The 15,983-nt window shown below is 37.8% G+C and overlaps 1 protein-coding gene across 3 annotated transcripts in view; it reads left to right on the top strand.

The window, feature by feature from the left end:
- LOC111507735 (multiple PDZ domain protein) overlaps positions 1-15,983 on the top strand; it is a 463,358-nt gene that overhangs the window by 65,440 nt on the left and 381,935 nt on the right. For all 3 annotated transcript variants that reach the window (XM_074180506.1, XM_074180505.1, XM_074180503.1), the window contains exon 7: positions 6,909-7,121. In XM_074180506.1, the coding sequence (XP_074036607.1) occupies positions 6,909-7,121 (213 nt within the window). The remainder of the gene's footprint in view (positions 1-6,908; positions 7,122-15,983) is intronic.

Genomic DNA, 15,983 nt, shown 5'->3' with positions numbered 1-15,983 from the left:
TGGACATTCATAATGACAACGATGTGGTGAAAACGAGTAAAAAAGAATTCTTCAGACAGCAAGCCCTAACTACCTTCTTGGCCGGATTGAAGGAGCCTTTAGGATCGACGATAAGAGCAATGCGTCCAAATTCTTTGGCCACAGCGATGCAATACATTCAGGAAGAAAATAACATCCGTTATCTACAGAAAAGTCACGCTCCAGAAGTTTCATCATCCGTTAGAAGACCATTACCACCCAAAGATACACACAGCAACAAATGTATGGCCTTTCCAGCCAGCCTATACCAGACCCCAATTTCCAACTGGACCGATTAACCTACCACCCCGAGTCAATTTACCACCACGATGTTTCCCGACCAATCAGCAAGTTTTTGGGAAACCACAAAACGTTTGGGGCCCGAAAAATAATCAAAAACCATCGTACAGACAAGATCCAGTACCAATGAGTATTTCAACACGAAATACTCACCAACGAAATCATTTTAGGCCTCAAACTTCTCGCCCAACTTTCACGTCCGAAGAACTTTTCAATGTTGAACATCAAGAATATGTTTATAATTGCGAAATACCCGAAGAATACGGTGGATACTACAACGAAGAATATCAAGAAGCATGTGCTGAAGATTTCATGAATGAAGAAATGTTGAAGCACGAAAAAGAAAATTTTCCCGAGGACGACAACTAAATGCCAGAAACGTAGTAGACTTAAACAGCTTCACCGATAAGAAAGAACTGCCCTACATAATTATAAGCAATCCATCTTTGAAACTTTTGATTGATACAGACTCCACAAAATCATTTCTCAACCCTGAAGTGGCTATTAAATTTTTCAAAAATTGTATTAAACACGAGCCATTTGTAGTAACTTCAATTTTTTGAAATTATTCTCAAGATTATTGTGCCGAAATTCCTAGTTTTTCAGAATTCAACAGTAGCTCCAATTTGAAATTTTATCTATTCAAATTTCACAAAGTTTTTGACGGACTAATTGGTTTAGATAATTTAAAATTGATGCAAGCACAATCAGACTTCATTAACTCGAATCTTATTTCTGCATTTGCAACGTTATCTATTTTTTACCACGAAACGAATAATAATCAGTCTTATTCCGCTCAACTCGAGCCTCATACAATTACACGTCTCAAGTTACCAGTAGCACAGTGCGAAGGTACTATCATATTACTACAACAGAATATTCAAGGAGCAAAATTACGAGAAACATTAACAATCGCATGTAATAATCTTGCGTGGGCAGAACTTATCAATGATACGGATTTTGAACTAAATATAGCACTGACCGACTCAATAAAATCAAGAAAATTTGACATAGGTCAATTTTATTTATTTACGGCAGATATTTCAACAAAATCGTCGCATCATTTGGATATAGAAAAATCAATCAGAACAGAACATTTGAACGAGGAAGAGAGAAGACATGTACTACGGCTATGCAAAAAATATTCCGATATTTTTTATGTGCCAGACACACCACTAACGTTCACAAATCATGTTAAACACCGGATCAGGACAAGAGACGAAATTCCTGTTTTTACCAAATCATACAGATATCTACATGTGCATAAGCCTGAAGTGGAAAAACAGGTAAACTCAATGTTGGATCAGGGAATCATAAGGCCAAGCCAATCACCGTGGTCTTCACCTATATGCATCGTCCCAAAGAAAGCAGACGCTTCTGGACAAATCAAATGGAGGATCGTCGTAGATTATAGGAAGGTGAATGAGAAAACTATCGACGATAAATATCCAGTCCCCAACATCAATGACATATTGGACAAGCTAGGAAGGTGCCAATACTTCACTACTTTGAACCTAGCTAGTGGCTTCCACCAGATTGAGATGGCAGAGGAGGATATTCCAAAAACAGCCTTCACAGTGGAGCACGAGCACTATGAATACACCAGGATGCCGTTTGGATTAAAATCAGCTCCAGCTACCTTTCAACGTGTTATAGATAACGTTTTGAAGGGTCTACAAGAAAAAATATGTCTTACATATATGGACGACATAATTGTGTACTCAACTTCATTGTAGGAGCATATAATCAACCTCTCCAAAGTCTTCGAAAGGTTCAGGGAAACAAATGTGAAGGTTCAACTAGACAAATCAGAGTTTTTGCAAAGGGAAGTAGCATTTTTGGGACACATCACCACTTCAGAAGGAATTCGACCAAATCCCCAAAAAATTGAGGCAATCTTAAAGTATCCTATACCCCAAACAACCAAAGAAATCAAAGGATTCCTAGGACTCCTGGGATACTATAGAAAATTCATCAAGGACTTCGCAAAAATAACCAAACCACTCACCTCCTGTCTTAAGAAAAACCAGAAAATTGGGCATACACCGAAATTCATAGAATGTTTCGAAACATGCAAAAATCTTCTAGTAAACGAACCGCTTCTACAATATCCCGATTTCACAAAACTATTCAATCTCACGACGGATGCCAGCAATTTTGCTATCGCAAGGACCTGTTGGAAAGGACAAACCAATTGCATATGCCTCTCGTACGTCGAACGAAAGCGGACAAAATTACACAACCATATTAAAGGAAATGCTTGCTATGGTGTGGGCGACTAAGTACTTTAGACCGTACCTATTTGGCCAAAAAATCAAAATCTTATCCGATCACCGCCCTCTACAATGGCTTTTTCCTTTGAAAGATCCAAATTCCAAACCTGTGAGATGGAGATTGAAGTTAGAAGAATTCGACTATGAAGTCGTTTACAAGATAGGAAAAGGCAATACGAACGCTGATGCCCTTTCAAGAATAGAAGTACACATCAAAGAAGTCTTCAGTTATACAACAATGCACCATCTGAAAATACCGTTACCGCCCAATCTCAAAGAAGAATCAGCGAAGACACCTTCGCTACTGACACTGCAGACGAAAATCCCGACCGTCTTCAACAGAAAAGAACATCATCAGCCGATACAGCTGACAAAAATCCCGACCTCGACCAACCAAAAAGGACATCATCAACTGACACAGCTGACGAAAATTCCGACCAGCCTGAACAAAAAAGAACGTCGTCAACGGATACAGCTGATAAGTTATAAATGACCTTAACCAACCTGAAAACGAAGGAAGTAACAGAACCATACACACAACTCAAGAAGAACCGGCATTCACAATTCCAATATCAGAAAAGCCTCTAAATTATTACAATAACCAGATAAAAATGACATCTGTCCATTATAACCCAGGGCCAATCTGCATAGAACAAGCGTTCGCAAATAAAAAACGAATTCATGTTCAAATTGGTATGAATGCAAAAAAAGAAAATATTGTGAAATTCTTCAAGGACTATATCCCACCAAAAGTCAAAAATGCTGTATATTTCGACCCATATACCCAATATAAGTCAACCTGCAATATTCTTCAGAAAATTTTCAGAAACACGGCCTTCGATTTGGTAAAATGCAACGAAATCTTGGAAGATGTTGACAACGAAGATCAACAACAAATAATAATTCGAAACTATCACGAAGGGAAGTCAAACCATCGTGGAATAAACGAAACTGAATTGCGACTACGAAGAAAATATTTCTGGTCAACTTTGAAAAAAGGCATTGAAAGATACATCATTATGTGCGAAACATGTCAAATGAATAAGTATGAAAGAAACCCACCAAAACCTAAATTTATGATAACTCCTACACCAAATAAACCTCTAAATTATTCACTCAGACACCTTTCAGGCAGATGGACAGAAATTTTTAACAATTGTGGACGCCTTTTCAAAATATGGACAAGCCTATCCATTAGAAGGAGCCAATGCCATTAACATATTGAAAGCATTGCTGATATTCGTTACTCACCATGATTTACCACAGATCATTGTCTCAAACAGTGGCACCGAATTCAAAAAGGCCTTGTACAAGAATTTGTGGATACACATAAAATTATGATCCACCACACAACTCCGGAGACTCCACAATCAAATGGAATGATTGAACGTTTTCACTCGACCAGTATAGAACATTTACGATTATTATTGCAAAATAAGAAACAGCTGAACATCAAGGAACGAATGCTTCATGCACTATTAGGCTATAACAACACAATCCATTCAGTAACGCAACAAAAGCCCATCGATGTTCTCAATGGACACTTCGACAGTAAGGACCCCTTTGATATCGACATCGAAAGAATTCTACTGAACAACTACATGCGACAACATCGAGATAAAACAAAAGCTGTCTACCAAAACATCAATGAAAAAGCTGCCAAACTGAAAGAAAGGACTATAAATAAACGAAATAAGAGCAGACACCATCCTGTAGCCTACTGACCTAGCACAAAAATTTATACCAAAACAACAGATTTTCGAAATAAGCTTTTACCTAGATTTGTACCACGTGTAGTTGAATTTAACAAAAAAGTAACAGTAGCTACACCCTATACTACTGTTCATAAAAAGAATATAAAACACATCCCAAAACATAACAAGAAAATGGTTTTACAGGTGCACTCTCGCATCGGGTCTAGAAATACGAATCCCAGATCTCAAAGACAACCCGGGAATTCTTCCCCTAAAGCTAGGAGAAGCCAGGATCCAGACTAGCATTCACGACTCACTACTATAACTTGACGTCGATTGCCGAGGAAATCGATCTAATACAAAAGCAATTCGATGACATCACTGAAACTCTCACAAACGACCCGAATTACCCCTACCTAGAAGGACTAATAAATTTCAATCAAGCACTGAAATATCAACTGAAAATTGTATATCAAAAATTTTACAGCATCAACCCATCCCACAGAACCAAAAGAGGTCCAATCAACGGACTTGGCAGCATCAATATCCGGAAATGTAGATCAAGAAGATGCTCAGCGGTATGATCAAGCAATAGCATCACTACAAAAGGGTAGATATTATATTCAACAAAGATTGAACCAGCACATATCTCTCACCACCTCACTCAGAGAATTTCAATAAAATCGTGTCACTTATCAGTCATAACGACGATATAATCTTCAAGAAAATTGATAGAATTAATAAAGAAATCGATACAATAACATTCGATTTCAATCACTTTATGGAGATCAGGAATGTTTTAGACCAACTAAATTTGTCATTGCAAATAACCTTACAGCTGCTGACCGACCTGGAAAATGCAATTGTGTTTGCAAAAACCAATACCTTGTATAATAACATCATACAACCAACCGAAATGAATACGATAATGCAGCTAACTATTCTATACTAAACCAGAAGACTTCAGGAAATATTACGATTTGATCACTGTCGATGCTTATTATTCCAATGCAATAATCGTGTTTGTTCTGCACTTTCCTCTCCTCCACCCAGAAAAATTCACACTTTTCCATTTATATTCAATCCCTACTAGTAACTTTACCACAATCATCCCTCTAGCTCCGTATCTGACATTGAATACTGGACTACACCACTATTCGCAGAGACCATGCAAGAAGATCAACCCTAGATTCCTTTGCCAAATTCCAATCATTCGAGGTGACCTTCAGCCACGAGATTGCATTTCCCAAATTTTACACATCTCTGAAGATGAAGCCAGATGCCAACAAGTTCCGGTTTCAATAAAGGGTACCCTGATAGAGGAAATCACACCAGCTCACTATGTTGGTATATTCCCAAGGCCAACAAAAATATCTACTGAGTGTTCCACTCCCGGAATGCAGGAATTGCACGGCACCTACCTTATAGAAGTGCCTCCAGGATGCGGATTTGAGACACCCGAAGCCAACTACATCAATTCCAAGGGCTTCACATACGAGCAGCCCCTAGCCTTGCCAAAAGTCCGAACAATTTCAATACCCCGTGAGAAGAAGATCCTACCTATTAATTTTTATTGAAAAGGACACAATGTCTAACTTACCCCATATATACCTCATTTATCAAATTTTCTTCAGTTTCCTGATCCATTCTGTCTCCATATTTTGACTCGGTTTTTCAAATGAACTGAACTTGGTGAGATTTTGATCCAATAACTTGAACATAGTTCGATGTGGTTGTCGTCTTTCGGAATACAAGTTTAAATACATTTCCGATGTCCCAACACTGTTTCTATCGTATTTGTAATAAATTTGTATCATATCTCTTTTTTCTTCATTCGTGGAAGCCATTTTTCCTCATGAATTCTATGACTTGTACAATAACAAAATGTAATTGAGTGTAACGAATTGAAAGTCAAATTTAGAAACATCAAAGTCAAAGCCTATTATATGATAAGAAATAATTATTTTCAATATCTCCAATTTTTCGGAAAGAATGATAACTTATGATACACCATCAGAAAGGTAAAATCTGATTCTATTCAAAACAGAAAGAATTCAATGTAGCGACCATAAGAAAAAACTAAGTTCATGATAGTGGCTGGAAGAAAAAACGTCGGATATCATATCTGAAAACACCATTATGTAGCAAAAAAAAAGTGGCAATGTGGAAGTGTGATTTGTTTTCGAATCCTTCGAAAAATAAAGCCAGCAAAAAATAAAAACAATTTTCCGAAATTACTGAATTTTCCGGATATCTCCGGATATACTCGGAATTCTAAAACTCTCCCAACGGCATATTGTTAGTCAGGTAAATGCGCAACTTTGCCCCAATTCAACCACCTTCGTACTTCTCATAGTTTCCTCCCAATGGTGAGGATTAAATTTGAAACACCCTGTATATGAGACTATTGGAGAATTAAAACTCTACAATGTTGAGGCTCTCACTTGTTAACAATTTATTGGAATATTAAGACCATTTTTCAATTTCGTTAAAATGAAACATGCAAAGTATACGATACATATGATTTGATATCTCTTGATGATAATTTTTCCTTGCGTTTGAATAAATTTCAGCAATTCAAATACATTTCTTGAGTTCATTGAAATTTTCATTTCTTTCCTAGGTGAATGGAGTATCCGTGATTGGCTTTACCAATCATCAAGCAGTCGAAACGTTACGAAATACGGGACCAGTAGTTGAAATCAAACTTGAAACTTATCTTCGAGGGCCCAAGTATGAGCAGCTGCAGCAGGCTATTAGAGCTAACGAGCTGAGGCCTCCCTCCCCACCTTCTCCTACTTTAACTTCATTGCTCAAAGTGCCCCTCAGTCAAGTGGTAAGAGTTTTTCTGAATTTAACGTTTGTTCCATTTTGCCAAAGATTATTTTAGTCTGTAAAAAAATATTGCCAAAGAATGAAATATCTTCATGTTTTTTAAACATTTGTTCAAAACTTTCAGTTCTAGTGAAATGATATTTGTGCCCAACAGGGATTTTCAAACTTTGACAATTGATATGGGCTATCTTGGTGAAGCTACATTAGTCAAATCAGTTGTGATTTATTCAGTATGTTTTACCAAATCATCATGGATCAATAGCATTCAACAACACGTGTACATAATAAATTTTTTTTATCAATTTGGGTATTCTGTGCGGGCAACGTGCCATGAGCTTCGCCCATTTTACAGCCATAATCGTCCCATCGAGAGGACTATTCGCAATGTGATGAATTTGAGTTTACTGGTTCAGTAAACGATCGACCAACTCCCATACGTCGACGAAACGTAATATCTGCCGAAAACATCGCTGCTGTCTGTGAGAGTTTTCAGGAGAATGTATCACACCAAAGACCTGCGTTCAATTCTCCAACGAAAACTTTTTTTATGACGTCATGAAACAAAAATGTGTTGAGCGAAAAGATGGGCTGACGTAAGTGCGCCACGTGATTGGGCGGTCTGTCTCGTTGAGGGATACGTCTGGTCGTCTGTCTCCCTGAATTATTTATGTCCACAGAAAATTCAAATTTCCCGTTACGATGTTCTGAGATGTAAAAGTGTGCGCTCTGATTAGCTGGCGAGCTATGTGACAGTTTGAGGACACTACGTGACAATTTGGTACATTCTGATTGGTTCACGGCTGGGTGACAGGATACCACGTGACAATTTGGTGTACCTGGCAACCTGGCTGCTGTGATGACCTCACATTCTGCCTGAAATGAGGTAACTTCTACAGTCGATTTCGCGTCGCTCACAAGAACTCGGCCTTTCTCAGACCACAACTTGGCGAATTTTGCATCGTGACTTGAGCCTGACCCCGTACAGAATTCAACTGACTCAGGAACTGAAGGTTAAAGACCATAGATAACGAAGTGTGATTGCCGAATGGGCTCTGGAGCAGTTAGCAATTGACCCTAATTTTCATTGAAAAATCATCTTCAGCGATTAGGCCCATTTCTGAATAACTACATACCAATAAGTATTAATAAGTATTATCATAATTAAGATTCAGCTCTATGCCTACTTTGAGAATAATAAATTTTTCAGCAACTCACAATATGGTTTCAGAAAGTCGCGCTCAACAATAGATGCAGTGTTCGACGTCGTGTCTGGCGTGATAGAGGAACTTGAGCAGGACAATGACACTGCGTTGATGCTATGTGACCTGTCGAAAGCGTTTGACTGCGTCTTACATGAAATTCTGTTGGAAAAATTAAACTATTGCGGAGTTAGAGGTATTCCGCTCCACTTAATAAGGACTTATCTTACTAATCGTCAACAAGCAGTGATGCTCAACGGTATCTTATCAAACTATTAAGCATGGCGTTTCGCAAGGGTATGTTTTGGGCCCGCTCTTAGTTGTCATTTATGTGAATGACTTGTGCAAATATATGATGCCGTTCGAATTTGTTCTCTTTGAGAGAACAGATGATGAGAGACAGATGAAAATAATGATATGTTACAGTCTCATCTCGACGAGGTATCGAATAGTGCTAATCAGTGGTTTCTATCTAATAAGCTGAAACTAAATGGTCAGAAGACCCAATACATCCCGATTTCTGCTAGTAATCAAATTATCTCTAATTGTGAAAGTAATAAAGTTAAATTACTGGGCATCACATTAGATAATAGACTCAACTGGTCTGCACATATTTTTTAACTGAAGAAAGAACTCTCGGGTTCTCGATTTGTTCTTTGCCAATTGAAGTACATCACTAGTACAAATATATTAAAAACCCTATATTTTTCATTGTTTCACTCTAACATTAGTTATGGTGTACAACTTTGGGGAAATTCATGTCATTCCATTAAAATATTTGAGAAAGCATTGAGACTGCTGGCTAATATTGGATACAGGGATCACTGTCAAGAATATTTTAAAAAACTCAGAATTATGCCATTGCCAACATTATTTCTTTATTACGTTTTGATTGAAATCCATAAGAAACCATTCTTGGCGAAACAATGTCATATCCCCAAACATAACACACGAAATGCTCACCACATTAGAATAAATCGATTTCGTCTTCATTTATCGCAAAAAAATTCCATAGATTACTCTCTGTACAATATTTTGACCCAAGATTTCAAAAAACTCAGTCTGAATACTTACAAGAGAAAATTGAAAAATTATTTGCTCTATTTGCTTTTATTCTGTCGATGACTTCATAACACATTTTTGTGGTAACACACAAGTCACTACTTCTTTTTGATTTTCAAAGTTTTTACATATGTGATTGTTGTTATCTGATTGTAAATTTCAAATGTAAAGCCAAACAGGACTTGCTACAAACATTATTACAAATATTATTATTATTATTAATGAGTACAAACAAAATTATCGAATTTTCACATGAGATCCAAAAGCGTCCAATACATCTCAAAAAGTAACTTTTTGGTATGAATTTTGGGCTGGCGGCGTCATCGGTCCATATTTCTTTGATCTGGAATATGTGGTTTCAACAGCCACACAGCTCATGCCTCATTGAATATTCTGCACAAGCGATTTGACGGTATGGTCATCTCACTTAGAGGTGATATAAACTGACCACCAAGATTGTGCGATTCGACTCCGTTAGACTTTTCCTTGGGAGATTTTCTCAAGTCTCATGTGTATGCAAAAAAGCCACAAACCACAGTTGCCCTCAAAGCCAACATAATCCATGCCATCGATCAAATTCAGACTGATTTATGTGTCAGAGTCATGAGGAATTGGACTTTTCCACCCAGAATAGCCGTGACGGAGATTTGAATGATGTTATATTCCACATATAATGGCAGCAATAAGTCTTTCAAACAAATACAAAATTTTGATAATTTCTCACACACAATTTGTTTCATCTAAATTTAAAAATAGGAAGCCGTAGCCAGGCGGCCAACCCGTGTTAGGAATCACACGTTAAGAGGTAAGACCTCGTTAATCCTCATCTCGCACAAGTTTCGACTTCTGAGGGTTGTCGTTCGTAGGGGTGCGACAGCTAGTTAACGGAAAAACAGATTTTAAACAGATTTTTGTTTTAAACAGATTAATGAAAGACCTCATACAATAGATCTCTTCGAAAGTGCTCGTTATGCCAAATGAAAGTAATTACAATCCGATTCGTACCATCAAGCTCAATAGAGATTATGGAATAAAAGTAAAATAGTGGAAAGAAGGTCTTCCCGAAGCATTTCAACTCGAGGTCGTACTAGAGATGGCATGGAAACAATCTGTAGCATGTTTGGTGTTGAAAAAACAGTGTATGGTTTCACATTGTTAGTATTGAATATAATACAGTTTTCAGCAAAAAGTAATGATATCAAAGAGGTTCGAAGAATTATACCTGTAATTAGTTGACACGGAATATTCGGTGATGATGTTTACCCATCTGTGGAAACATTTTTTTCACACCAGAACAAAATACTGTTCTTCGTTTTGCTACCAAGTCAAGCTTGTCGCCCACTTGTCCGGCACATCACAACACAGCACGGCCCGTCCCGTCCACTAGCCCGGCACGGCACAGCCAAGAGCGTCCGCCGCCGGAAAGGATTCCAGCTCTCCAATCCTGTCTGACAAATAAGGGAACGGACTGGCCAAGTGAGCGCGTCGCTGGCCAGCACTTGCCAGCATCAACTTGTCCAAAAGGGCCTGGGAAGTTTCTGTCTCTCTGTTTTGCTATTTCATCAGTTGATAGCACAGTGTCAGACGGTACCTATGAAAATGGAAGAGGAAAAATTGTGTTGCTTGTTAAGGGAGGCTCTAGAATATCCAGAAATTCTGAAAATTTGCCTGGAGTCATTCGGAAATACTGAAAAAAGTTCTCCTCGTCTTCTTTTAGATCGTTGAAAAGATGATGAAACTCTCCCAGATTTGCCCTCTTTTGATTAATGGGATGGACCCACAACATTCTTTTTTGTGAATATTTTCTCCTACATTCAATAATGCGGCCACTATAATGACGACTTCTTCGTCAGAACTGCTAGTGATAGACATGTTTCTGTCACCGCTCGATGTCAACTGAAATCGAACAAACAACACCTTCAGTATGCTGGTTGTAGCTAGACAAGTGGGCGATGTTACTACCCGTCGCCATCAGGCGATGGACAGCGCCGTGCTGTGCTGTGCCGGACAAGTAGGCGACAAGCTTTAAGCTTATCGCCCACTTGTCCGGCACAGCACGGCACGTCCCGTCAAAATACGGATGGATTTGGAACAATGAAAATGAATGGACCAGTGCCCACTAGCCCGGCACGGTACAGCCAAGACCGTCCGCCGCCGGAAAGGATTCCAGCTCTTCGATCGGAAATACTGGAAAAATTTCACCTCGTCTTCTTTCCGATCGTTGAGGGCAGATTTGCCTTCTTTTGATAAATGGGATGGATAATATTCCTTTTTGTGACTATTTCCCTTGAAATCGAACAAACAGCACCTTCAGTATGCTGGTTGTCACTGGACAAGTGGGCGATGCTACTACCCGTCGCCATTAGGCAACGGCCAGCGCCGTGCTGTACTGTGCCGGACAAGTGAGCGACAAGCTTTAGTATGAAAGTATCTTTTTTAGCGAAACGCACGTCGAGAGACAGTGTTTTTGATAGATTCATTTTATGCCGGAGGTTTCAATTTTCCCTATCAAAATATTTACTCAGATTATTTTTCAAATTGTTATCGAATCGTTATAGGAAAACAGAGTTTTTATGCTTAAAAAACATCGGTGGGTCTCACGCACTGACAGTTTTGAACATAAACCAGTTTTGAGCAAAACGTATCAGGGAGGTTTAATTAATTATACCTGTAGTGAACAGTCGGAATTTTTGGTGATGTTAATGTTCAATCAATTATATAATTTTTCGATACGAGGCAAAAATATCGAAACCAATAGACTTTTTTACGACCGAATCATCATTCCATAACATATTTTTGTACCGAAGAAAACTTTTGTGGGTCTCATATGTCAGTGAGATTCGAAGAATTATATCTGTTGTAGGTAGATTTGGTATGAAATATTTGATGATGTTAAGCAATAGATCGAATCATCATTTGAAAACAGACTCCAGTTACTGTTATGATAATATGCCTTTAGTTATAAATATTATGAATCAATTGAGAAAAGGGTCTGTGAAATCAATTGAGTCAAATGTGAGAAAAAAAAAACTAATAATTTCAGCTGATCGACTGAAGCGAGTTAACTAACCAAAAGTGAAGCATCATAATAAAATTCTCAAAAACATTTCATTAAGTGAAAATAAAATAAGTTTCATCTGAAAATATTTTTTCAAGGACAAAACACAAGCAATACAGGAAATCCTTAAGGTGCTTTGAGAGCGGGGCCTATGCGAAAGTAGCAATTCACATTGGATTTGAATCGCTGGAAACTAAATCCATACGGAAAAACGCCAGTTGTCACGGGGACAATTCCAATGCTAGGTTACTATTATTTCGTTATGAACCTTCATCTACAATGAAATGAAAATGATTCTATAAATATCTGACATTATGCTGAATTATTGTTTCTTGACCAAAACCAGCCTGCTCACTCAGTGGCATGGGCGTGGGAACTCTACAGAAAAGAAAAGAAATATTATATAAAATAAAGGGGCGCCACTCGTTTAATACGGTTTTGTGTCGCCAAGAAACTCACTTAAACGAAAAAGAAATATAATCGATAATCATAAATAGCAACCGATCATAAATAAAATCAACACTTAATGTCCCAATAAATATGATTGATTTACTAGATATCATTTAACCAATACAAGTTGATAACTCTGGTACAAATTTGCATTAATCTCACAACATATCATTCATATATGAATCTCCAAATATAGCTATAATTGGCTCACAAAATAAAACTCTTATTATTATGACATAAGAAAATATGGTCTCATATATTCATGTGATAATAAAATTTTTTATAATCAAGGAAGAGCCTGCACTGGTATTTGTTGGTTTTTGCAATATCGTAGCAGCAATCCCAGCGGTGAAAATTATAGATAAACAATGGAGAAATACTCGCTCACCGGATGTATCCTTCTTGCAATATTGTATAAAAAAGATAGATCAAATAGTCCTCACGAATAGCGATCCTACGACAGTACTTCGGATCTTAGCTCGGCAGGACTTGAAGAGTTTTTCTGTTTCGCCCAGACAATCTATCGTCGAGCAATAAATCGAAAGTGATCTGTGGTGCGTTCAAGAAAATGGAAAATCCAAAACTGGAATCCTAAAAATTATACCATTCGAATCGTAGCATACAACACATCAAGGGAGTCGAAATATTAGTTATTTTCATTGTTTGTTTTTGCCTTATCTCAATATTAAAGATTTGCTCAATAGTAGGATTCCAAAAGAAAATGATAAGACACAAAATTTCCTCCAGTTGAGTTCAGTGCACATATCCATAAAAGCAGGAAATTTAAGATTGGTAAACTAATTCCTATATGATGATTTATATCTGCAATAATTCTCAAATCGATAAAACTGTATAACAATACTGAGTCGCTGATCTCCAGTACACTCACTTACTGACTGAATGTCCTATTTTCACCGTGCACCAAGAATTCCAAAATTCGTGGGACGGGTGATCATCAAACCTTTTTAAAAAAACTCAATATTTGTTGGAAGGATTCGAGGAGACGAGACACGACAATTGACCGTTTCTCTGTCTTTGTTGAATTCGCATGTTTCATTCGAAGGAATAGGGTAGGCGTAGCGCGGGCATAGATTGTACTCGATAGTTCGCACGAAGACCGATGAATAATATACCGGGAAATTTATAATTATATTTTTGAAAGGAAAATTATTGAACGGTAGGGAAATTTCATTAACTTCAGTTACCAACGTCCGGACATAAGTTGCTAATTATTATTAAATTATTTACAATAAGACTTCTGGGAAAATGGGCTGTAACAACATAACATAAACGCAGTTTTCCAAATGAAAGAGTTTTTGAACAGTCCGTCGCGTATTTCTGATATGTACCGCTCTTGTTGAAATCAAATGTGCCAAGTCACTTGAACACTTCGCGTGAAAGTATATATGAAAGAGAGACAAATCTCCAACCTTTTGCGATGTTCCAGACTATCAAGGTTACAAGTGATGTCCGCGTCTCCAGGCAGGTGAGTGGCTCTTTTGTGGATGGAATCCAGCAGTTTCAGGGTATGCTTAGGGACGGAGCTCCATGTGTAAGAACAATACTCCAAAGAAGATCTGATCTGAGCTTTATGAAACATCAAAAGTTGCTGAGGTATGTACAGTTTTCTGGTTCGGAACAGTATTTCAAGCTTTCGAGAAGCAGCCTCTGCAATTCCAGTGACATTATTGTTTAAAATATGTTTTTCCGTTAACCAGCCCTCGCACCCCTATGAACTACAAGCCTCAGAGGTCAAAACTTGTGCGAGCTAAAGACTAACGAGGTCTTAGCTTTCAACGTATGATTCCTAACAAGGCTTGGACAATAGCGAGTGAAAATTGATCGTTCAGCTTGCAGCTTGAACCACCCACCAACACGGCGGTCGATTTGAGTAAGTGAACAAAGCACCCACGTTGAATCGACCGACCGTTGTGCCAAGACCAGACGTCGAAAAGTAATTTCCGGTATTGTGGATTCTATTGTGGGGACCCTAGGTGGTGCCTTTTCCAGAAAATCCACTGTGGATTGGGACACAAATTGTGCAGCTAGTAGATTTGCTTTTTCTATGGCAATTGAACCATAACCTTATGTTACTGGTGGAATTGTGGGTTTGTAAAGTTTTGATTAACAGCTTTAGCTACCGATAAACTGAGGTATGAACTATAATTCTCCGATTATGTAGTTCTATGCTTTCAGTTATTCTAAGTTTGCAGCTGTTGCGAACATCAACAAACCTAGTTCGGTTTTCGGCACTGGGATTTGTTGATTTACATTTAATAATAGTTGTTCGATGATTGAAATTGAGTCAGTATTCAAACATTGCTCCCAAATACCAGAATTTCAACACTTTTTTCGACGAACGTTTTACCAACCCAGTTGGCGTCTACAGGAGATGGAATAGGGTGATCAAATATGATTTTTCATTTTGAAATGTTGAATAGTCGATGCATTTCAATGCGTTCAACGATCGTCCAGCTCAGTAACTTAGACAAATATTTAAAAACCTTAGAATTTTCCAGAGGCGTTGCTCCATTTGTTTTTCCGCCGATGATGTGGAGCAGTTGCCAAACAACGTGTTGGGTAGAATTGAAACCTTTGGCGTAAAATTAATCTATCGAAAACACTTTCAGTCTTAGTTATATCAATAAATCGTTTCTGGTCTAGATTTCTCGCCTCAATGTCCTAACGTAACGTAGGCCATTGTGGCCTAACGTAACGAAGCTGTTGACATCCTTGCAAGGAAAAGCATTGCAGTTGTATTTCACTAGTTCGGACTTCCATTGTCTAATATATAAAATGATTTGAAATCCCTGAAACAACTAAAAAAGAAGAATTAAAAATGAATAGCTGAAAATAACAATTATATTAAGCAAAAATAACCTGAAATGAAATAATAGTGAAATAAAAAACATGTAAAAATAAAAAGAATTGAACAAAAAATAAAGAAATATAAATGAAAATAAAAATAAAAAGTTAAGAGATTCCAAGCAACGTTAGTTGACGACGTTTCGATTGTTAGTATCTACAATCGTCTTCGAGTGATGACTGGACTGATTCCTCCGAGAGATGACTATTAATGGGTCGTTCAAGTACT

Source organism: Leptinotarsa decemlineata, unplaced genomic scaffold, assembly GCF_025532065.1.
Source record: "Leptinotarsa decemlineata unplaced genomic scaffold, Ldec_3_MD MMD2_tig00026299_RagTag_RagTag, whole genome shotgun sequence".
Lineage (NCBI taxonomy): Eukaryota > Metazoa > Arthropoda > Insecta > Coleoptera > Chrysomelidae > Leptinotarsa > Leptinotarsa decemlineata.
The sequence above is the reverse complement of the archived record's forward strand: the minus strand, read 5'-3'. Positions and strand labels throughout refer to the sequence as shown.